The 24,929-nt window shown below is 33.2% G+C and overlaps 3 protein-coding genes across 6 annotated transcripts; 1 reads left to right on the top strand and 2 right to left on the bottom strand.

Annotated features, from left to right (window-relative positions):
• Positions 1–915: 915 nt before the first annotated feature.
• Positions 916–6,990, top strand: LOC100799912 (glutamate receptor 3.4). The gene is made up of 7 exons (XM_006592752.4): positions 916–1,240; positions 1,784–2,163; positions 3,178–4,517; positions 4,689–4,966; positions 5,251–5,282; positions 5,396–5,805; positions 6,443–6,990. Exons 2-7 carry the CDS (start codon positions 1,839–1,841, stop codon positions 6,899–6,901), a joined length of 2,844 nt encoding a protein of 947 aa, XP_006592815.1. The 5' UTR covers positions 916–1,240; positions 1,784–1,838; the 3' UTR covers positions 6,902–6,990.
• Positions 6,991–9,906: 2,916 nt separating this feature from the next.
• On the bottom strand, positions 9,907–12,498 carry LOC100797450 (uncharacterized). The gene is made up of 4 exons (NM_001252744.2): positions 12,346–12,498; positions 12,041–12,188; positions 11,660–11,739; positions 9,907–10,265 (listed from the first exon to the last, which is right to left on the bottom strand). The coding sequence occupies exons 2-4, from the start codon at positions 12,155–12,157 to the stop codon at positions 10,187–10,189; spliced, it is 276 nt and encodes a 91-aa protein (NP_001239673.1). The 5' UTR covers positions 12,158–12,188; positions 12,346–12,498; the 3' UTR covers positions 9,907–10,186.
• A 2,198-nt stretch (positions 12,499–14,696) lies between these two features.
• LOC100797992 (homeobox-leucine zipper protein HDG2) lies at positions 14,697–21,926 on the bottom strand. 4 transcript variants are annotated; one of them, XM_041007589.1, is made up of 13 exons: positions 21,549–21,926; positions 20,816–21,039; positions 20,018–20,286; positions 19,635–19,752; positions 19,345–19,533; positions 18,443–18,895; positions 18,085–18,186; positions 17,785–17,985; positions 17,404–17,578; positions 17,048–17,304; positions 16,077–16,172; positions 15,424–15,804; positions 14,697–15,169 (listed from the first exon to the last, which is right to left on the bottom strand). In XM_041007589.1, exons 2-12 carry the CDS (start codon positions 20,918–20,920, stop codon positions 15,439–15,441), a joined length of 2,331 nt encoding a protein of 776 aa, XP_040863523.1. In that variant the 5' UTR covers positions 20,921–21,039; positions 21,549–21,926; the 3' UTR covers positions 14,697–15,169; positions 15,424–15,438. The 4 variants fall into 4 exon arrangements, with proteins under 4 accessions (XP_040863523.1, XP_003540308.2, XP_040863522.1 ...); XM_003540260.5 differs by having other exon boundaries at positions 17,048–17,319; positions 20,018–20,235; positions 20,816–21,051; XM_041007588.1 differs by having other exon boundaries at positions 17,048–17,319; positions 21,549–21,925.
• Positions 21,927–24,929: the final 3,003 nt, after the last annotated feature.

Below are 24,929 nucleotides of genomic sequence, written 5' to 3' on the forward strand. Positions count from 1 at the left end.
TGACTTCTAATATCTTCTTGTCCGCACTCCATTGTGATACTGTCCCTCTTTTTTGCAGAGGAAATTTACACTTGGTGCAATTAATGCACCGAAGAAGTGGTCTCAGGTTGAAAGAATTTCAACCTTTTCTTTTCTTTTACCATTTCACATTTGCTTCTGCTAGGTAATTTCCAATTTTCTTACATTCACATTCATTGAACCAACTTTGACATTCACATTGGCTGGATATTAATGCAAAGTCAATGAATGTGCATATAACAGTGATAATTAATGTGATAATTCTATAAACTGCATTTCAAATTTTATGGATTATGAATATAATGTTTGCTTTGGCTTACATGTTTTAATTTTAAATTTTAACTGTTATATTATATTTTTTCTAGATATTTTTTATCTACTTATTGTCGCTTTTTTTATTTTATTTTAACTTATTGTCGTTTTTTTATTTTATTTTAACTTATTGTCGCTTTTTTTATTTTATTTTAACTCATTGTCGTTTTTTTAATTTTATTTTAACTTATTGTCGTTTTTTTTCATTTTATTTTAACTTATTGTCGCTTATTTATCCTTTGTAATTGCACATATTAATTTAGTTTTGGTTATTCTAATTTTATCTACACTTCAGTTATGTTTATTATTTTAACATTTTTTATATTATCATTTATTTAAAATTTATATAGCATTTTCAATTTAATAAAATTGACATACGATTTTTTTTCTCCCTGAAAACATAGATTTTCCTTTTATAGTCATTTTGTCACATTCTTGAACGTGTTTGGTCATTCTCGACAGTGTGCACCGCTAGCCAGCGGAAACATCTTTAAACATGTGGCACCAAAAATTATTACCATATAAAATAGACATTTGATATATCTTTCTAGCTATGCCGTCACCATCACAATCAACGATATCGCCACGCTTTTTCTCATTAAGAAAAAAAAATGTTATTCACGAAATAACAGTCCTAATAACTCAAAAGCTGTCTCACGAGAAGACAAAGATTTTGTAACACCCTTAATGAAATTAACGTGGAGAGAAGAGAATGCTTGATTCTTTAGTCTTCAAAAGGACTATGATTCTTTGCTTTCAGCTTGAAACAACAATAGCTTCATTCTTTTGGCTAGTGAAGTGGGCTATCTCAGTTTTCAATCACATGCTCCAACACCATATATAACAATTACCAAGTGTTCAAAACTGTTGCAACTTGGGAAGCTTTGATAAGTTTAAGTTTGGCGTTGAGGTAATCTTACATACTCTTATCTCCCTGTCTTGTTCTTGTTGTTTCTCTTGCATCATGTTATATTTTAATATTATTCTTTCTTCCTCGATATTCTCAATATATTAAGTATATATGTGGGTCTTGTTGTCTTCACCAAGACATCAACTTATTTATATGGTTTCCGTGGTAGTTTTCACCTTGGAATTTCTGACCTTGATTTGCTTATTATTAACAATTTATTATAAGTTTATAACTATACCTTTATAAGAATATATATTTAATAAATCTAAAGTATTTGGATACGCTAACAGCATAATTTTCCATCTGGGTAAGTGAATATCTGGATTTTAAAATCCAAATTGCTGATAGTACCATATGCCATGTTTCTGTTGGGTGCTTAAATCTAGTCTTCTGGGGGGTTTATGCTTTCTTCAGGAATAGGAATGAGTTGATTTCAACTTTGAAGACCAAAATATTATGGTCTTTCGCTCCTCCAAGTTATGATGATTCTTGCCTTCTCATGTTTGTCTTTGTGCTGCTGCTGAAATGGTTGGCACATGACAGGTGATGAGTTCTGATGCTGGTTTAAACTGAAGAACTTTAAGGGTTTTTCTCACAAATGGAGGTGCTGTGGGTCACAAGGCATGGAAGAATGTTTGAGGGGAGGGTGTTGTTGCTCTTGGTTTTGTTCTTGTGGATTCCCACACAGGTGGTGGTGGGAAGGACAAGAGCTACCATCACAAACTCTACTACTTCTTCGGCACCAAGAGTTTTGAGAGTTGGAGTACTGTTTACTCTTAATTCTATAATTGGAAGATCGGCTAAACCTGCACTTATGGCTGCTTTCGAAGATGTTAATGCTGACTCGAGTGTTCTCCCTGGCATTCGACTGGAAGTTATTTTACATGATACAAATTGCAGTGGGTTTGTTGGAACAATGGAAGGTATTTGCCAAAACTTGAATTTATGAAGCTACTAAGATGCTGTTTCTTTGTTCAGTTTGAGGTCTTGTTTTCGAGGAAAATCTTTATTTTCAAATTAGACTTCTTGCTTTTGTTCATTGCCTTTTTATTACTTGGTGCATGTTTAGATTAATTTATTTGGTCATCTTTTTACTTAAAAAGAAGATTGTTTCTTCAAAATTAAGGATAAGTAAACATGCCCTTAGAATTCAGGCAATATGGATATAATCTTCTTGTCCTCGTGGACCCGCTTCTTCACATGGTATGTTTCATTCTGTGTATAATTATGTTCAATTTTGTAACTTTATGAATTACCATGTTTGAGTGTCTTTCATTTCAAGAGTATCATTGCACAATAACTTTGCTTTCTTATCAGTCTTGCTAAATCATGTTCTGCTAGGCAGTACAGTGGGTTTCATTGCATGTGAAATGTCTGATGCTTCTTATTATGTTGCTGTAAAACTACACTAGGTTCCGAATACATCAATGTATACATCATCACAATCCTATTCGTGTCAACATCAGTGGATAGCCAATCATTTAGAGAACAGAAACCCGAATTTTGAACAAAGGCGTAATTTGAATAATTTTCTCAATAAATACTTATAAGAAAGGAAAATAAGAAGATAAAATGAATCAAACTTCTCTCGTCAGGTAAAATCAACTTATGCATTTCAACTTTTTTAGAAGTTCTCTCATTTTCCTTCTTCAAAAGTTGAGATGCATAAATTAGTTTAAATTTATCAATTTATGGGTGAACTTTGGTTCATTTTATCTTATATTTTCTTGTTCTGTAAGTACTTGTTAAGAAGTTTATCTAAACTGACCCAAATTCTCATTCACTAACATCTTACTATGCTATTCCCATAATATTATTGGGACTGAATTTATAGAACTTATGTTGACTACATTTACATATTTTCTTATAATACTCTCCGCATGTGTGTGACAAAGAATTTAACAAGCTTCATTGATTTTTCTTGATCATGTATGTAGCTTTGCAGTTGATGGAGGATGAAGTGGTTGCTGCCATTGGTCCACAGTCCTCAGGAATAGCCCATGTCATCTCCCATGTTGTCAATGAACTCCATGTCCCTCTTGTTTCATTTGGGGCAACAGATCCTTCTCTATCTTCCCTTCAGTACCCATATTTTGTTCGCAGCACGCAGAGTGACCATTATCAGATGTATGCAATTGCAGACTTGGTTGATTACTATAGATGGAGGGAGGTCATAGCCATTTATGTAGATGATGACAATGGAAGAAATGGAATTTCAGTACTTGGAGATGCTCTGTCAAAGAAACGTGCCAAGATCTCTTACAAGGCTGCATTCCCTCCTGGTGCCCTCAAGAAAGACATCAGTGACTTGTTAAATGGAGTGAACTTAATGGAGTCCCGGGTCTTCATTCTTCATGTTAATCCTGAAACTTTTTTGAATATCTTCTCTATTGCTGATAAGTTAGGAATGATGAACAGTGGCTATGTGTGGATTGCGACAGATGCACTTGCTTCAACACTTGATTCATTAGAGCCGGTTGATCCTAACACAATGAATCTCCTACAAGGGATTTTGGTTTTGCGTCATCACACTCCTGATACCAATGAAAAGAAGAGTTTTCTCTCCAGGTTGAAGAGACTAAAAACCAAGGAGACTCCAAGCTTCAATTCCTATGCATTGTATGCATATGATACTGTTTGGTTGGTAGCCCGTGCTCTTGATGCTTTTCTCAAAAAAGGTAGTGTGGTATCTTTCTCCTCTGACCCTAAGTTGCAGGACACAAATGGAAGCATGTTGCATTTACAATCGCTTCGTGTTTTTAACGATGGCCCTACGTTTCTCGAGACAATTTTGAGCACCAACTTCACTGGTCTGACTGGAACAGTTCAGTTTGATATTGAAAGAAATAGAATTCATCCAGCATATGATATCTTGAATATTGGTGGATCTGGCATGCGCAGAGTTGGTTATTGGTCTAATTACTCAGGTCTCTCAGTTGTGACTCCAGAAATTTTGTATAAGAAACCACCTAACACTTCAACAAGCAGCCAGCAACTGTATGGTGTTATATGGCCAGGAGAAACTGCAGCTAAACCAAGAGGGTGGGTATTCCCCAACAATGGAAAGCCACTGAGAATAGCAGTTCCTAATCGAGTAAGCTACAAGGAGTTTGTTTCTAAAGATAAGAACCCTCCTGGAGTAAGAGGCTATTGCATTGATGTCTTTGAAGCTGCCATAAACTTGTTGCCCTATCCTGTCCCGCGAGAATATATATTATTTGGACCTGGTAATAGAAATCCCAGCTATGATGACCTTGCAAGTCAGGTTGCACTAAATGTAAGTGTCTAAATCTACTTTGCAGCCTAATTGGCTATAACATGGATTCCGGTTGAGAATAGTTTTTGAATGTAGTATCTAGATTGAAGAATACTATTTTGTGTTTCCAAGGATGGCTGAGGTCTCTTCAGATTCTAATAATTATGTTAATTTGGCCTTTTACTTCTTCAGAACTACGATGCAGCTGTTGGTGATGTCACAATTGTCCCAAACAGGACAAGGTTTTTGGATTTTACTCAACCTTACATGGAATCAGGACTGGTTGTTGTTGTTCCTGTCAAGGAGATCAAATCAAGTCCTTGGTCTTTCCTCAAGCCCTTCACTGCTCAAATGTGGTGTGTTACTGGTGCCTTTTTTATCTTTGTGGGAACTGTTGTATGGATTCTTGAGCACCGGCACAATCCTGAGTTCCGGGGTAGACCGAGGAAACAACTCATGACAGTCTTTTGGTTAGTATGTTCTGTCCATTTGAAAGCCTTTTTAGATGAATCTTTTGGAACATGACAAAGGGTGCCATTGACATGCAACCATCATTTGCGAGTGTAATTTGTAAGCTAGAATTGAGGTTAATATATGATTTCACATGTTTCACTCATTTCTTTTCTTTTCTGAGGAACAATTAAGTCTCTTCCTGAATTCCCAACCCCAGCATAGCATGCCTAGTACTCGGAGATGCATGGTTTGCTTTAACAACAAGTAACATATTTTGCTGAGATAAGTTCCTCTTTTGCAGGTTTAGTTTCTCAACAATGTTTTTCTCACACAGTACGTGTCCCACAAATTCTCATTCACATAATTTCAATTTTGGCTTGTGAAAATCCTTACTTTGTGTGACACATAACATGGTAAACGTTTTTTGCTGTTTTGACCTGCCACAGGAGAGAACACAGTGAGTGGTCTAGGGAGATTGGTGCTAATCATATGGCTTTTTGTGGTGTTAATTATCAATTCAAGCTACACAGCTAGCTTAACATCCATCCTCACAGTGCAACAACTGTCATCACAAATTGAAGGAATTGATAGCTTGATCTCGGGTACTCAACCAATTGGAATTCAAGAAGGGTCATTTGCACGCAAGTATTTGACAGAGGAACTCAATATACAACCATCAAGGATAGTTACGTTGAAAAATATGGAGGCATATATTGATGCCCTTGAGAAAGGACCAAAAGATGGAGGGGTTGTAGCCGTTGTTGATGAGCTTCCTTATATTGAAATTTTAATGTCAAGTACTAACTGTAAGTTCAGAACCGTTGGGCAGGAGTTCACTAAAAGTGGTTGGGGATTTGTAAGTATCTTTATTTTCATGTCTATGGTTTAGATTCCTAGAACATTGTTGATACTATTTTCTTATCAAATTGACATTACATCTTGGTAATTACTGTCGATTTCAGTTATGAAAATGAAAGCAGCAATTATTAAGACACTATCAATTTTAATTGGAGAACAACACTACTAAGTACTGCATCTAAGTTTTGTTTGCCTTTTAATAAATTATTAATTTAGTCCCTCAAATATTATCCTATCTCTTAAGTTGACCTTAAAGTAATAACACTATGTAAGTTCTTAAATATTGAATATTTATCAGCTTAGTCTTTAAGTTGATTTATTTTACTAACGTTCAGGAACCAAATTGAAGGATTTTTCAATATTTGAGAGACTACTAAGCTTGATTTCTAATATTTGGAGGATTATTTATACAATTTATTTACTCTAAAGACCATTTAGAAGAGAAAGTAATACTTCATAAATGAAACTGAGTTTATTTTTTACTTTTTAAAAAGGTTTGAGCTAAGTTCATGTATAAATATTCTTGTACTTACTGAAGCTGTTTCCTTGGTAACTCTTACTATGAGTATGCTTGTTATGTTTATATCTTACACAACAGAATATTGTTCTCACATTTGTCACCCTGATGATTACAGGCATTCCAGAGGGACTCTCCCCTAGCTGTTGACATGTCAACTGCTATTCTTCAACTCTCAGAGAATGGTGACCTGCAAAAGATCCATGACAAATGGCTTTTAAAACGTGATTGTTCTGCACCAGATAGTGATGCTGATTTAAATAAACTATCTCTGGGTAGCTTCTGGGGTCTCTTTCTTATAAGTGGTATTGCATGTCTCCTTGCTTTGGTTACATTCTTCATTAGAGTGCTATGTCAATACACAAAATTCAGCCCAGAACCCGAGCAAGATGACGAGGAAATTTCACCAAATAGGCCTACTAAAAGTAAAGGGCTTTTTAGAAGCACTACTAGCTTCAGGGACTTGATTTATTTTGTGGATAAGAAAGAAAAAGAAATCAAAGATATACTTAGGCAGAAGAGCAAGAAAAGGAGACGCAGCTTGAGCTCAGATGGCCAATCCAGTTCACCCACCTAAGTGACCACGTATATTTTTTTGTTAATGTCTTCTTTTATTTCTCTTATTTAGGCCATACCATAATAACAGTATTGACACAAATTTGTCAACATTGGAATATTTTAATTTCTACTTTCTTGGATAGGGAATTGTGGCAGTAAGATTACTATTAACACAGTATAAAAGAGAACAAATAACAATCATGGTCTACTTCAGACCAATATACACTAGATTTAGACAATTGTACCTTCATACAAACAGTTTTACGTTTGCAACCAAGAATTATTCAAGAATAAGAGATTTTTCATTCACAGAATGTCCGCACTGGAATTATCATCTTATATGCTTAAAGTGCCAATGTTATGGTGGACCTTTTATAAAGTGATTTTATCAATGAGTGGTGGTTGGACTGACATTGAACAAATGACGAGGATTCAAGAGCAGCATTATTCAAGGTTGGCTCCCTTCGAGTTACAGTTACTTTAAAACTGAACCAATATATATAATATGATTCACTCACTTTTTTTGTTAAGTAAAAAAAAATTATAAAACTAGACTCAATCCACCACAAGTTGGTGAGTTAAGTAGATTAACTCAGACTGAGTAAAATATATATATAAAATATGCAAAAACATAAATATAACAAGTCCAATAAAATTCATAGCAACAAGCTCAATGAATTAGAAAATAAAATAAAAATATTAAGGGAATTTAAAATCAAAATAAAAATATGTTAACACTGGTTGATCCAACTCACTTGAGTTGACTTACACATAAATGGGTCGAGCCGAATCAACCTGTAACTCTACTTATTTAACATGTGAACTGAATTGAATCGGAGTCACTTGCAAACTAAAGCTCACTTTTACTCCTCTATCAGTATCCAACATTTATATAATGTCTATAAGTTGAACATTTATACTCACAAAGTTAAAAGGGTTAAGTTGCAACATTATTCAAGAGTTAATGTGTGCACATCTTAGGTATCTGTCCAATTCACTCCGGGCAGTTCTTTAACAAACTGTTTTCTTTTGAAGAAAACAAATGCAGCAAATTCAAGTTTAATAATCTAATCGTGACTATATTTTTTAGGGGGATCTGTGTACCCTACCAACCACGTTCACATTATCTAGGCTTAAGGTTTTCTTTGTGAATAGGAGTACTCCTGCATGTACTTGTCATAGAGGGATCTTCCACAAGTTGACTCTACTTTTTAATTTTTTAAGATGATTTTTTTATTGAAATAAAGTTAAAGTAATTACAAAACTCTTAGATTCACAAACCTGCAAATTTTTTTATATAATTATTACGCATACTTATAAAATTATGCAAGATTGAATAACTCAATTAAATAATTTCACCATGTGGAACCTGTCGCTTCGAATTATAAAACTTGAAAATGATTCATCAAACCACTATGGCCATTCCACATGTTTCCCGTGGGATGGAATCTAGTGTTGTTCTTCAACTGAAAACTTTATTCCCCAAACTTGGAAAAATGTGTCAATATTTGTCTTTTTTAATCAGATATCTCTGGTGTCACTATTCGTCATTGAATTTTATATATATATATATATCTTTTTATCTACATTCAACAATCCTATAACTAGTGTTATTTTTAAAAAAATAAAAAAATGAATTTTTAATATAAAATTTTCTATTTCTCTCTCAATTTTTTGTCCTTCAGTTCAATCTAAGTGTAGATAAGTGACAAGCTCCATCATTTTAATGGGAAACAGATTTTCTGTCGGTCATGCACTTACGCAGTCATGAATAGATACCGTTGGATGAAGATAAGATCATTCACCCGTCAGATAAGCCTTTTGGTAACTACCAAATTGGCAAAAGACCAACTTTTTGGTTAACTTTTTTAAATAGGCCATCACCATTCTTCTACTTTTGTTCAATTTAGGGTAGGTTTTAAGTCTCAATTTTTTTAAAATGTTTCTTTTAATTCTTATAAGAATTTAATATATTTTTAGTTTGTATCCGTTCAGAAATAGGTTTTCAGTTCATGATGAAAAATTAAAATCATATCAATTTTACTATATATAAAGACTGAAAACGTTAAATTTTTATAAAGACTAAAATCAATATCCTGAGGGATAAAGAGTACACTTTACCCTACAATTTATCAATTTTCTTCTATTTAATTTTGTCTGTTAACTATTTGAATTCAATGCCGTTTGCCTTTTATGGTTGCATCGCATTGTAGGTAAAAACATGTAGAGAATGAAATAGAACAAAGAAAGGCCAACATAGGCAAGGGTTTGGTTGCACAAATGTCACAGAACGTTACATTTTATATCAGGGAAGTAGGAGATTGGCAGGCACAAATCATAACAACTCACTTTCTATTTTCTAAATCCGTGATCAAGGCCCTTTATATAATGAAAATAAGTAGAGTTTATAGGTTGGTAATAGCTAAAGAATGTCCTTGGACAATAAAGCTTTTTTTTTTTTAATAAGTTAGACAATAAAGCTTACAAATCATGGTAGTTGAGAAGTTCAGAGGAACGGCCATGTTCCATCCTTGCAATAAGTTTAACTAATAACCAATTAACTCAATACCAAGCCTTCTACATTTTTCTCCACTAAAAATCCCCATATCCATGGATTACTCAGCCTTAGGCATTTTACTCCACTAAATCTCCATAACCAAAGGTCGCTTAACCTAGTGCATTTTTGCCCATTGGGATTCAGTGACCGAGGGCTGTTTGACCTTCTACATTTGGTTTGTTGGAATTTATTAATAAAGGGCTGCTAGGCCTTCTAAATTTTGGCCCACTGGGAGAAGATAAGTAAGAGAATTTCTTTCTAAATACAAATGAAAATTATCCATGGTAATACAGAGCTTGAGTAAATAAATCATTTGATATGTATACTCTGTTTTGGTCATACAAGTCATAGACATTAGTACATATGATTTCACATCACCTCATTACAATACCCAAGGAAAGAATAATTCTTCATTTTAAATTTACACCAAGAACAATTGGAATTTGATACACATACGTATCGAAAAATAAAACTAATCCAGCAGAACGTTAATTAATGTTGTTGTAACATCTAACATTATCATACAAGTTATTCAAGAACGCACCTAGCCATGCTTTATTGAGCAAGTACCATCAAAGACAAGAACAAAGAGGCATAGGACGTCTGTTTTATGTAGCAAAGTAAACAACAAAAAAAATTTAGTTACATATTTTTCCCAAAAAAAATCAACACGGAGGGAAATTTAGAAACCACTAAAGGACTATGCAGTGCCAAAGTTGTAAAAGGCATTTGTACGTAAAAGTGACACTACTCAGGTTTCACAGGTTTCGTTTCTCTCTTTGGAGGCTCCAAATCCAGATAAGTAAATGGCTCTGTTGGTTCCTCACTGCAATAGCCATAAAACAAATATCATATGTATGAAAGTAACCAGAAAATTTCCACAGGGAAAGCCAAGACAAGGTATGCAAATACAAGAAAAAATAAAATAGCCAACTGCAGTAGTTGATTACTTGATTTGATCCTTCTAAGGGCAGGGGCAGACCTTTTGCTATTTAATAATTATACTCACTCAATTTCTCTTTCATCCCATTTTCACCTCATTTTCTTCCTATCTCTCTCTTTATTTCCTATCATACTACTTATCCCGTCAATCACTTTTCTCGCTTTCTTTTTTTTCTTTTTTTCTATCTCTCTGTTCCCCCACCAATATACATCATAAAATGGGGTGCACGCTAAGCACTATTTTTTGCTATCAAAGGCTCTCCAGATTTCAAGAAGTCCTGGTGTTGTTAATATATTAAGATACAGACATGTATGTTATCACCGAAGAAACATAGACTTTAAAATAGCAGCTGTGTCTAAGACACACCTACTTCATGTGTCTATGTAAGACATTTTATGGACAGTTCAAATATTTCTAGTTGTAATTAATCTTTTTATTTTGTGTTTTAAAGTTTTTATACCAATTCAGAAGAGAATATCACAGTAATGACACGTCCCTTCCAGAATAAAAATAAATAAAAAAATCACAATAATGATATAATTATACAGGAAATTGCACTCATCTCTCTTGAGGTCTTCTCAAATGACAATAATTACACCTTGTTTTCAAATTAAACATTCACTACTCCTCCTGCAAGATAACATACATTACTCTATCAATGGAAAACACCAAAAAACTTCTTTCACAACTCTTCATCTCATGATTCCTTGAGAAGGTAAAAGTAGTTGTACATTGCAGATGCAGAGCTATATTGTGCACAACTGAGTTCTCGACAGTTCTGCTAATATTACTGGTAATGTGTTTGCTATTTCTTTCACTCCTTTCATTTCTCTTTTCATTGCATGTTTTATGTCATTTTTTGGGGGAAGGACCATAAATAGATGGAGAGGAATACCCAAAATTTAAAGAAAGCTATCTATAAGGGGAAGCAAGTGTTTTTAAAAAACTATAAGGGTATGAGTATTATTTAACAAGACCTCAGGAAAGGTCAATGCAATCTTCCCTAAATTAAAACATTCTATAATGTTTACAATGATTCATGCTCACTTTTAAAACATAGATTCTGTCTTCATACTTAAAATCTGTATTTTAAGTTAATTTCATGCATTATGTTACATCAGTGTCACGTCTTATAATTTGTCACATTTTTGTGTCCCATATCGTGTCATATCCATGTCCACTATGTTACAACAATAGCTCCTTTGAAACTCGATGCAGAATCAATTCATAAAATGAGATATACATAATCATAAGACAAGAGTAGATGATAATCTGACCCGGGTTTTGAACGCATGCACTGCCAGAAGAGCTTGAAGGGTCCTGGAACAGTCTTGAATGGGTTTCCCTCAAAGCAAGCCTACAAAATTGACCACCATCAGGACTTAGAGACAATAACAGCAAGCTTACTCCAAATAAAAACACATGACAAATCAAAGAAAACAAGCAGCCACAGACCCCAAATCATGTGAAGAATTTCATCATATGTTACAGTTTACCTAGGAAGACGTCCGTTGATATGCAAATCTAGCTCTCTAAAAAATATGACCTAGAACTTTGTCGAGTCTTTCAAGGATTCATCAACATGTTTGCATATTTGGGTACTAGCAGGATCCAGTTCATAAAAAATTAAACATTGAAAAGAAAACAAAGGGGGAAACCTGAATAACATCCTCGACACGGTCATTGCAGCGGTGAGCTTTGGGCTCAGGATGATTCTCTCCGGTGACTCCCCATGGACTCTCTCTCCTCGGCACCGGCCTTGATGAGCTACTCATCTTTGCTTCCCAACTTTAAACAACTTTTATCCTAAAACAGGAATTGTTATGATCAATCACAAATTGCAACCATTACAGGATTGGGAGAGTTATCAGTGTCAAAGAGAAAGGGTGCAATTTGAGTGCTAAACGGAACAGAAAATTTCAAACCCTAGTTGCTGCGATTTCAGTGCTCAGAAAATAATCACCTGGTGCGATGCGGTGGATTTGCAATGTGTGTCACTGACACAGAGAGAAGGAAAGCAATGTGGGTGTGATGTGTGAATACTCGATCAAGTGAAAGCAACCCTTTCATTTATAGCATGTGTGGGATGAGGTGAGGTGAAGGTGAAATAACATATAATTATTTTGAAAAAATTATTATGATACATTGGATTTGAGGTAATCATCCTGGTTTTAAAGGATATCTAAATATGTTCTGAATATTTTTTTTCCTCTTTTATTAAATTTACACAATTATTTTCAAAACTCTTTAAATTATTTACTATTTATATAAAAGACTTTATACATTATAAAATTTATCTTTATGTTATTATTGAAAATAATAGTAATTTTTTTTTAAAATGTTGTTTGTGTTTTTTCTTCTTCCCTTAACACCTCAACTTAGTTAAAATTCTAAAACATGGTCATCAAGTAGACCAAAGTCTCCAATTAGAGGACAATGGTGTCTACTAAGCCTGAACCTGAATAATATTATCTTTTTTCAAACTCATTTTTGAATACTAATTTCAACCCTCACTTTATTTTCTCAATTTCTCATCACATATTCATCATATATGTATATGGATGACAATGTAAGTTAGATCTTCAGATTAGTCACACAACCCACTATAAATTGGCAATACATGATAAAATATTCAGTTCACTAGTATGCTTAGGCCCATCATGTCTAACTGATCACCAACATGTTGGGCCACAAACGAGACAGGATAGATTGATCCGTCAGCTTACCTCTATTTTTATAAAATAAAATAAAATATGTACTTATTTTTTTATTTACAGTATTTTTTTAAAAAAGATTAGACTGTACTCCATACGTATTAAGTTCACAAAAAAATCATATAATACAATAATTTTATTTATGCATTGAAAATTATCTAATGTATCAATATTACAAAGATCTTTACAATGTCAATACATCTAAATATATTAATATCATTTATTCATCCATCCACTTGATCATAATTTTTTTAATTTATTTACCGGTATAATTTATTATGTTACCTACTGTTATTTTGAAATATTATTTATTTATTTATTATAATGATATAATTAAAATACCAGATAATGTTAATGTTCATTCTTTTACACTTAAAAATGTATATCAATTAAATTTTTATATATAGAAGAAAAATTTCAAACTCATTCCTCAAATAAGTTAGTGATGCATGAATTATTTATTAAGAATATATTTAATTTTTTTAAAATAATATTATATCTTATGTTGTCTATATATCAATCTTCTGAATATTTTATAAAAAATAAAAAAATACATTTAATACGTAAATAATATAAAATTAAAAGCATATAATAATTTTTTATTTAATAAGTAAATAATTAATATTGATTTTTTTATATAAAAAAATCAAATATGACAAGCGAGTTTGCTAGTCCAGTCCAAAGCGGAACATAACAAAGTATTCAGTCTGTCCTAACTATAATGAGTCAGTCTCTCCCACCCCAATTTTTGATGGATTAAAAGTAAGACTAACCAAAATAGATCAGACTAATCTATATTACCATAAATGAATACAAATATATATAGAGACAATTCTAAAATAAAATCAAACATTTAATATCCAAACTCATAATTAATACAAGTAGGTTGCTTTTAGTGTTATACTGTAAACTTTATTTTCTTTAAAAATAAAAATTAGGTGTAAAATAGTATAAAAATTGGAAATAACATAGTTTTAAAATTTATTGATTTTCTTCGTGGGCAAGTCCTTGAACCAAAAGGAGTGCACATTATACGCCAGAAGAAAAAATTATTTTGACACTCCCTTTGAGTAATATACGTATACATGCACCTTATATTGATGAAGACATAGCAAGAAAAATAAGAGAAGTGGTATATGATGTAATAAGAAAAATAGTAAGAGACTGAAAAGGTATCAAGGATGAAAAAAAAGGATGCACAAGGTATAATAATATCTCAAAGTTGTTATTCGATATAAGAATAAGCTTATATATGATCAATTGAAATTTTTGAACATAAATATTATTATACGTATAACCATTATTCCTATCTTTTACTTAATTATTTTTTATTTTTATATACATTTCAAAATTATACCTTAAAACTAAAAGGGAGAACTTTTGTTTTTCTATTTTATTTTTCACAAACATTGTCCATGATTATATGATCGAAGTCGTACGGACCAGTTTGATGCCTGCCCTTAATTTGTCACTCAGCCACCTTTTTTTTACAACAACATTGATTATGTTACACATTAACTCCTATGTTATTCAACAATATTTATGGTAGAAATAACAAACACAAAATAATAAACCACGAGACTTGAATTGTTGAATGAGATTGGGCAAATTGGAAGGAACATTCATTTGAAAACCTTAAAAAGGGTCAAACATGGTAGTGTAGTGAGAACTTAACCACTACACTAACGGTGCAAGCTTCCCATTTACTAGCTATAAGGCTAGCGCGCTTGATCTTATAAAATACAAAAAAACATTAGAAGAAAGAACATAAGAGGTTAAGTCACAGCTCCAACCTAATAATCATAGAAAAAGCTAACACTAACTATAAATATGTAGTCTTTGAAGGTGAAGAGAGAAGGTACTAAGGTCTTGATTTAAGCTCTTAGCATTTACGATTTTCAGGGAAGTCAATTCCCGAACCTTAATCCTTTCAGCACTGTGTTGGGTGCTAAGAAAGGATCATGCAAGGTGCGCTCTTGACTTCTCAATTCTCATCCTTTTTGGTATAAGCCGAAGTTCCCAACACCTCCCATTTGTCCAAAATGCAATGCACCCCTTTATCCTTCTTCTAAACTGCATCCAAGTTTACATATAAATTAAGAGACCATTCAAGATTTATCCAAATAAATAAATAAATAATAATAAACAGACCATGAAAATGAAGAGTCAGAACTCAGAATCAAGTGCAAATTGTAAAAAACATTGAGGAGTACATAGTAGTATAATGTTTAGATAAGAGTGTTAATTAATTGGATACTTAGGAGATATAAGACTCATTTAGTAGTTAAGAAAGTGTGAAAAAAAATAGGATAGTGTGGCGTTCTTACCTATAATCCATTAGGTCAAGCAACTTCACCAGATAAAGCAGCCTTAATTCTCTCAACAGTGCAGGCAATGAGATTGTTAACAGTAGCAACTGATCCAAGAGAAAGCTTTGCCGTTGGAACCGAATCAACCAATATTTGAAATGCCACAGTCAAGAGAGAACCACCATGTCCAATGTCACCAATGCCACCTCCATGTGCAGTGGTCCCATCTGGGAGTATAGCAAATCCTGAAGGGAGAAGGGCCACGTAGTCCGGGTCCCCTCCATTCAGAACCACATTCATTGCCACAATATCTACAGGAGCATATATCACAAAAGATCCCGTTGAGTCCGCGCAACTCTCTTGTAATATCAACATGTTGCTTTGGCTTGAATTCGCACTCTGCATGCACCATTAGAAACTTAGGTTAGTCAAACTTATTCACTTAGTGCATGTTTGCTTAAACGTTTGCAATGGACTTTGCATCTTTCCTAGGCATAGAACGCAAAAGAAACAACTTTTTACCTATGCGTTTCATTCATTGGAAAGAATGAAAAAGGTTGCAACGTACGTGTAAACAAACATATCTTTAGTTTGACTAGAAATTAATGAAAAAGAAAGATTTCATGAAATTGATGAATAGTAAATGTGGCTATAGGGTATGGTCAACTTACATTCACCCGAAGTAGAGAGACACAATTTCCAGTGTCTCGGCCATTGGCAATGTGTGCCATTTCTTGAACAACTCCACCGTTGGAAAGAATATCCCACTATTTTCCAAAGGGTTGAAAAAGTTAGATGAATCACAAAAACAAACCAATTTAATTAAGATGAGATGAAGAGATAACATTAATCGACAAACACATGAAATTCTAATTCAAGAAACCCTTTTGCTCATTTAATATTACTTTTTTTTTTTTTGGAAAATGGCCAATTAATCTTCCATTTACTAATTTCTTTTTTAATTTATTGTTGGATGAAGATGCATGGAGATTTCATACTATTTGACATAGTGAAAGAAAAAAAAAAGAGAAAACAATAGAGAAATATAAGTATAACCAGTGATAAGAAATAAATAAATAAATAAATAAAAATAAGACATATCAAAATTTATATATATATATATATATATATATATATATATATATATATATATATATATATATATTCATTTATCATTATTTTTTTTCATTTAAAATTAAGGACGATTTAGAGAAAACAACATGATGTAAGATACGAAAGTCTAACATAATTTAAAATTTTAATTTACCGAGGGGATTACATCTGATTATCCGTTAAAATTGATTGGTGAAAAGTCAAAATGACACAAAATAATATGGAACGAAGTTTGATGGTCTTCAAGATCACTTGTCTTTGGCAATTTGAAAAAGATATTTGCAATTCAAAAAGTAATCGATGAGATAACTTAGAGTAGAAATTTGACGTATGATAACTAAAAATGATGAGTACATATCAACATAGAGACATACATCAGACACCCAACTAGGCAATTTTACTAAATGAAGCAAGTCTAGTAACCTAAGACCACACAATAATGCAGCCTAGAACATTCGATAAGAAGACAATCATTGGTGCATAATTGTTGCCTATAGTTTGATCAATGCGTCATTAATTACTAGGTTACCTCACTTCTGGAGTTCTCATCGCGGAGGAATTCAAAAACCCTTTTTGGTGACACAGGAAGCCAAAAAGAAGTTGCAGCACTGAGAACGATGCCAGGAGGCCTTCCTGGGTCATCTACACTCTTACGTGTCATGACCCTTACATCATCGGCACCAGTTCCAGAAAGTGTTGTCCATGTGTGTGCAGTAGATGCACTCACTCCAGCACAAAAGCTTATGACCATTCTCTCAGCCAGTTTCAACATGCTCTTCCTCCCATCTGGGTTTGTTATTACTAAAATTAATCATCAATTAGAATATTATTATAAGGTCAATTACTTAAAAAAGAATGAGTTTGAATTCATTGATATATAGATACCTCCAACATCTACTGTGGGAATGTTTGTTGCCATGGCACTAGCAAGCCTTTCACATTGTCGATCCAAGTTTGCAATCCAACGTTTTGCACCAAATGCATGCCCCGAGCTAACAAGCTGCTTGTATAGATTATGGACACCTCTGTCATCCACTTCTACGTGCTCAACCCATATGACCTACGGCAATGAGATTGACAACAAAATCAATTAAATGCCAAATGCAACCACATCATCTGTCTCATATTCATATTTCCTTTCTTTATCCATTTTAAAAATATACATTTAACAAGCTAGTTAAAAAAAATGTATGTGTAGCAACTAATTAAACACCACTTAAGAAAGAGATTTTTTTTTTCTTTCTACGATGGTGTATTAATCCTAACCTTAGAGTAGCCATTGGGCATTTCTTGAATTAAGCAACCTGAGGGCCTTCTTCTACATCTGGCTGAAGGACTAGGACGCAAATTATCCAAGGACACGTCCACTACTGCCCAAGTTCCGTCACCGTGCTGCTTACAATACCTTACAAAATAGCTCTCTCGAGTTGGCACCAGAGGTGAAGGTACTTGCACTTCTGCTGTCATCTGCATATATAACAAAAAGATAATGGATGTCAACAAATTCTATGTACTATGTTGCACATATTTTTCATATAAGAATAGATATTCAATGAAATACAATACCACTTGCAATGCACCGTTGTAATTCCCCGCCACCCCTGTTGATAGCACTTCCAAAGTCATTGCTCTTGAGACAATGCCAGAGAACACCGTGGACCATTGATTCTTAAATTCACGACATAATATATAATTAGTGTAAAAGACTATAAATGAAAATTTTGCAGAATCTCTAAATATATAATAACGTGAGGAAAGAAATTAATTAAGCAGCCTATACACAAAATTATTAAATAATCTCTATCCATGTTATAAGATGTAGTCGAATTTTATTAACTTGACAGTGTCATATAGAGATTGACTAGAACCATAACCACATGATCATAGTCCCAAATCATATAATAATTTCTTCCCATAAACGTACCACGTCCATGAGGATCTCAACAAGGTTAACATGGTTCATGATAACAACAGCAGTTTCCCTCGAAGCTTCACACTTGAAACCAACGGGTTTAGGACCAATCCCTCGAGGAAAAGACCTGATGTACTCATCCTCGTTGAGCACAGTGGTGCCATCCAGGGTAGTCAACCAAAGAGGCTCACCCATTTGCGCCATTCCAATGAGCTCCTCCATGGCTGCAACAGCAAGCTCTATTATGATTGGCTTATCAGCTTCAGTAGGTCCACTTATTGACCTTAGAAGATCTCCTGCAGCTCCACCATACATGTCCCCTCCAATGCCTCCAGGTTGGCCACCAAAACCACCACTAACCCCAAGTTCTAGTGGACGAGGAGGAACAGATGAAGGAGAAACAAGTGGATAGCTCACCACAGGCTTCCCAACATACTTTGCAGCAATGGCAGATATCCTATCAATCTGACATTAACACCAACATATATAAGAATTAACAAAACACTCAACTAATTAACTATCCTCTTGGTTCTAAATCATATGTATTTTTTATCAGAGACAATCATATTTAAATGACAAACATTTATATAAAAGATTTAAATTTAAGACTTTATTTAAAGATAATTAAACATTTACCACTTAAACCAATCACCAAGTTGGTCCAATGAGTTTAGGATTTTTTTTATTTCTCAATTTTACTAATAATTATGAAAATGTCATTCTATTTAATTTAATCTATTTGTTATTCTTAAAAATTTGTATAACAAATAGTAGAAATGATAAAACCTTGTTAATATTCTTATGCAATTGTATATATGAAAATGAAGTGAAATTAAGATGATGTTTTTTTTAGTTATTTATGAAAAAAAAAGGTTTCTCAGTGCAAAGTTGGAGCAGCTTCCAAATTGTGGTACCTCTTCTCTCAGGCGAGCATTTTCGAGCCTCAAGTGATGTTCATCGAATGACATTTCCCCTATAGCGGTTGGTCCACCACAGTTAGGACACGAGGCATTGCCGAGAGCTTCCCTGAACCTCATGTTATCTGCTCGAAGCTTCTCGTTTTCAGTTCTCAGCTGTGTGTTCTCATGACGTTCATGTTGGGTCTGTAACAAAAAACAACACACGCGTAAAGGGTTCAAAGCCTTTTTCACTTTTCAACAAACAAAAACAAAAAAAGAAGCAAAAACCACGTGTATTTATGTACCTTCATCTGAGTGCGCTTGTTCTGGAACCAAAACTTAACCTGCAATGGCTCTAACCCTAACTCTCGACTCAGCTCCTTCCTTTGCTTGTCATCAGGGTGCGGACACTCCTTAAAGAACCTGAAGAAGAAAAAAAATTAAAATTATCAAAACAAATTAATCAAATTGAATTCCATTAAAAAACACCAATGTGCATAAACAACTAACACAAGATTATTCCAGTTCAATCAGTAATCTGAACTCTCGAGTTCAAGTCAATCTCATGTTTGAACCCTAGCCGTGTAAGAGTTCAAGTCAATCCTCATACTAGTCTTATTTTCGGCTTTTAACAGGATTGACACAAAAAGTTACATTGAAAAAGATGGGTATATTTTGGGTGACTTACGCTTCCATCTCCTGGATCTGGTGCTGAGTGTGGCGGTGGTAGCGTTTCTTCTTGTTGGGACGAGGGTCTTGGTCTTCACCGGAAGCACCTTCTAGATTTTCACTACCTGACTTGGTGGCACTGTCAAAGTCATCTTCACGGATTCTAGGGACATCGCTCTCTGAAGTGTTCTGAGGCATGTCCAGTGGGTGGAGCTGACCAGCTTCCATCAGGTTTGGCTGGAACATTTCTACAGATCTTTGAGATTCCGAAGCCTTATGGTTTTCAATCTAACACAATACAATAATACCAGGTATAAAGTACAGTGCAGTACACTCAAAGAGCAAGCATATATAAAACAACAACACTTTTCTGTTTGTTTTTTGCTTTCTGTCTAATTCACGTGTGTAAACACATAGCTAGGGAGGACTAATTGATGGGATAATTTAAATTATTATTTGGAGTATAAGAGTTGTGCAGAAAACACGAGGATTTTGACTAGGTTGATACGTTTTTTTGGGGGAAAGTGAGCAAGTAGTAGCTTCAAACAGTGAGAAGGAATAACGCGTTTTGCGAATAACGAGAAGAATACAAGAGAGAGTTTTGAGCCGGCCGGCTTGGCTTCACACTAAGACCAATTTTGACTTGTGAAAAAACAAAGACCCTTTTTGAAGGATAAAAGTCAAATTGAGCAAACCGAACAACACATCAATCAAATTGTCATCAGAATCAGAACCCAATTGTGACAAAAATTGGGAGAAATTCGAGAGATGGAAGAAGAAGCAAAAAAGAAGAAAAAGAGATGAAGAAATTACTAACATGGCCAAGAGAGAGCCCTGAAGATAATCCAAAGCCACCAACGGTTCCGTTTCTTCCAATCATCGAGGGCATGTTTCTTGCTGGAATCATAATACCAGCTGGCATATTTCACACTCTAGAGAATTTCGATCCGTCTCCTTCAGTTCTCTCTCGTGTCCAGTGTTGTGTTTTCTGAGACCCTTTTAGGTTGAAAAAACTTCTCAGGATCTGTTTCTTCTCAGAATCTGACAAGGTCACTTCAAAAAGGAAACATGTTAACATAATAAGCCAAATGAAACTCCCAGCCACAAAAACGTGACTTCGCATGTCTATTTTTTTTTTAAATGAATAATTAAAAGGCATCGCGCGTGTATATGCCATGTTAAAATGCACAGAAACGACTGGTAAAAGATAATGCACAGAAACAAAGTGTTGACAATTTCGGATTCTGCAATTCCGGACAAGCAAAATCAGAAAATGAAAATTAAAAAAAAAAAGCCCCACAAAGATTTTGTGGAATCCAACTAAGCTACTTGTTTTCCATGCATATATATATGGAAAACCTACCGTTCCTTCCGCATTCTAGCAACCCTAGCTAGCTATATGCACCCAAAAAAGATTAAGAATTTAAAAAGAAAAAAAATTGTTAACAGTATGAACGGTTTGGTTTCGCAAAATCAATGATCTTAAAGGTGTGTGAATGATATATATGATATATGAAATCAACATGTACCAAGATTTCTCCTCCACTTACCAGTCGGTGGTAGTTTCTGCAGAAGATATATAGCTAGCTAGAGAAGAAGATGAGTATTTAGATCTGCTTTGGGGCTAAGCTTGTTGCCAAAAAAGGGACCCTTTTCAAGGATTCATAGGATAGAAAAAGGCTGAGGAAGATATGGAAATAAAGTTGCTTACATATGGCAACCATGAAAAAAGCTTGATGTGTGTGTGTGTGTGTTGTTGTGATGAGAAAAGGCTTAGTTTGAAGGGAGAAACTGGGAAGGGAGAAAGAAGAAAGAAGACGAGAGGACAGAGACAAAGGAATTGAAGGAGTAAAGAAAAGGGAGGAGAAAGAAGGAACGGATGGAGAAAAATGTGGCAGCGATGAGTTATTGCTGAGGGTATTGAGATGGTGCAATTGCATTTAATGGTGAGCCAAAGAGGTGTAATTGCTAGTGAAAGAGAGGGAAAGATAGAGAGAGAGTGACATTTTTTTTTTTTAATTTCTTTTTCCTTTGTGTGTAGTAAGTAAATTTTTTGCCCCTTGGGAGAGGAGAGTTGATGGTGCAACGAATGACCGCTACCAAACTTCAATCTATTGCTTCTATACCATACTTAATTTACTTGTGCACATACTCTACTACATAATGTAACTAGTACATAATTAGTGAAGTTTTATCATTTTCTCAAAAAACATCATACATGCATAATACATATGTATGGTTTATGAATGGACAAAGATGAAGGTTTTTACTATAGAAATAATATTGTAAGCGTTATTTCTTTTCTTGCTGAAAAAGTCTGTTGATTGGCGTGTGAACACGAAGAGGTAATGCTAGCTAGCCTGGACTTTGAAAACGCATTCGCATGTTATGTCGTAGGAAATTTTGTTGACTTGGTTAGCCTATATTAATGAAAGATGGTTACATATATATAAACAAGATAAAAATAATGGTAACATGGTTCGGATAAAATTAAAAAGTTAAGTGGTACTAATAGTAGTACTGTACGTTGTTATTGATATTATTATTTGGGGTCGAAAAAAGGTACATGCAAAGGAGTGTATAATTTTCGTGTATAACCAGTTGTGTTTAATTTATTTTTATCTTAAAAAAAATGAGTGATAGTAGTATTGTCCTCGGCTTTAATTTCACCTGTAATAAAGGAGGGAATTCTGGTTATGGACAATTTCACTTTCTCTATTAGAAGCCACATCATTATTTTTTTCATAATATCCGGATAAACGTATTAATTCTAGCCAGTATTTCTTTTAATTATAAGTCTAATGAATAGGACTTTGGACAATGCATGTTAAAATTGTTAATTACATGATCACATGCCAATCATGATAATTGTCTTACACGTTATCATTCTAAGTCAATTAATTGTGGGATAAATGGCCCTTTATAGTCGCATCCCTTTCTTTCTTGATGGGTATAATCATGGGTTAAAATACGTGAAATACAACAAAGGAAGATATGGTGGCAAGTATCCTCTCAAGTAGAAAACACGGGAAGGGGTGGGAGGGCTTATAATTTTTACTTAATTAGTCATGTATTAATCGATCGGTTCTTCATATTTATTTCTTTTTCTCTAGGACCATGGTCCGTGACTTGATAATTTGTCAATGAGCTATTTGCATTACATCATCCATTTTAATGCTGTTGAGGAACACCTCTATTCTGCGTCTGATTCTCGATTCCCATGATACGTTGAAAGTATCATGACATCACACATATTCTAACCGATGATTATGGCCTTTTGGGACAAGAAAACTGGCTGGTTTACCTCTTGCTTCTCTTTTTTTTTTCTTTCTTTTTCTTAAACTCCTCTTCCTTTTTAATGGGTTGTAGCCAATTCTCTAAAATAATTTCTATCTTATTAAGTTAAGTATATAGTATATGTATGTTCATATATGATTGATCGTATCCATACATACATACTAAACCTGCAGGGTATATTCCCTTAGTAGACATGGAATATTGGGCATTGAAGCCAAAATATCTGGTGAAATAAATGAACCAAACATCGTTGATCATCAATTAATATGATTTGGTTATTATTGTACTACATGTCAATTATAAAGAGATATTGTACTAACACATTGGAGAGTGTATTTAGAACTTGCATAATTGCTAAAGACGTATATATACATTATGTGATTATTAATAAGTTATTAGTTTGAGTAGTATTGGATTCAATTTTTTTAAATAAGGTTTTGGATTCAAGTTTTGTGGATGAAAAAAATGTAATGAAAAATAGAAATCACACTAAATATGATCCGTCACATCTTTCAACAGAAATTAATCATAAATAAAACTGATGAATATTTCGTACCAATATAATTGTATAAAAAATATACATAATGCATTTATTAAAAAGTATTGAAGATAAATATAATAAATTCAACGAAAATAATATACATAATGCCTTTATTTTAAAATATTTTATTCTATACTTATTAACTTTCATGCTCAATATACATATATAAATGTGTTTTTTTCATTTAAAATCTTCGATCGGTCTCTTTTTATTTATTATAAACCTTTTTTATCTATAAGAATAAGGGGGAAAAAGAATTATTTAAGTATTTTTTTTAATCATCCTAATTAGAATTTTTAATTTTTTTCGGTAGGATTCAAAATATTTCTATAAGTTTCGGTGATCCGCTATGTGACTTGTATTTTATGGGAAATTTGTAAAGAGATTTCTAAATGTTTGGTAATGTAAAATATGTATAGTAACAATTAAAATTAAACTTTCTGTAAAAAAGAGTATTAAAATTAAACTCAAAATATAAACACATTTAATGCTTTGAAAACATAAAAAGTATTAAATGCTTTGAAAATATTTAATGTTTTTAGATGAAAATATTTAATGCTTTTTAATATGTGGCATAGCAAATACATTAAAAAAAATACACCATTTAATAGTTACTCAAAAATGAAGTATTAAATTATTTTAGACTTTTAAGATAGTATTAAATATTTACGGTTTTATTATTTTTTTAAATTTACTACTAACATTTAATATTTAATATGTTAAAAGCATAAATCATTGAATACTTTATTTTTTATAATTAAAATTAAAAGATGAATAAAAATATAAATATTTAATATCTTAAAAGTCTAAATCATTTTTTTTACTGGGAAAGTCTAAATCATTTAATACTTCATTCTTTTGGTGATTAATAAATTATTATTATTCTCTCATTTCTATGAAACATATTAATGTAACGAAACATTAAATATTTTCTGCCAAAAAAAATCACTCCCTCAATTTAAAAATAAACGTGGTCATAGGTTATTTTAAATAAACCAAAATAATTTATTAAATATATGAAATAGAAGAAATAATTTTATAAAGTGTTAATATTATGTTGAAAAACTAAAATAACACTCATTAAGGATATTAA

This window comes from Glycine max, chromosome 12 (assembly GCF_000004515.6).
Source record: "Glycine max cultivar Williams 82 chromosome 12, Glycine_max_v4.0, whole genome shotgun sequence".
Taxonomy (NCBI): domain Eukaryota; kingdom Viridiplantae; phylum Streptophyta; class Magnoliopsida; order Fabales; family Fabaceae; genus Glycine; species Glycine max.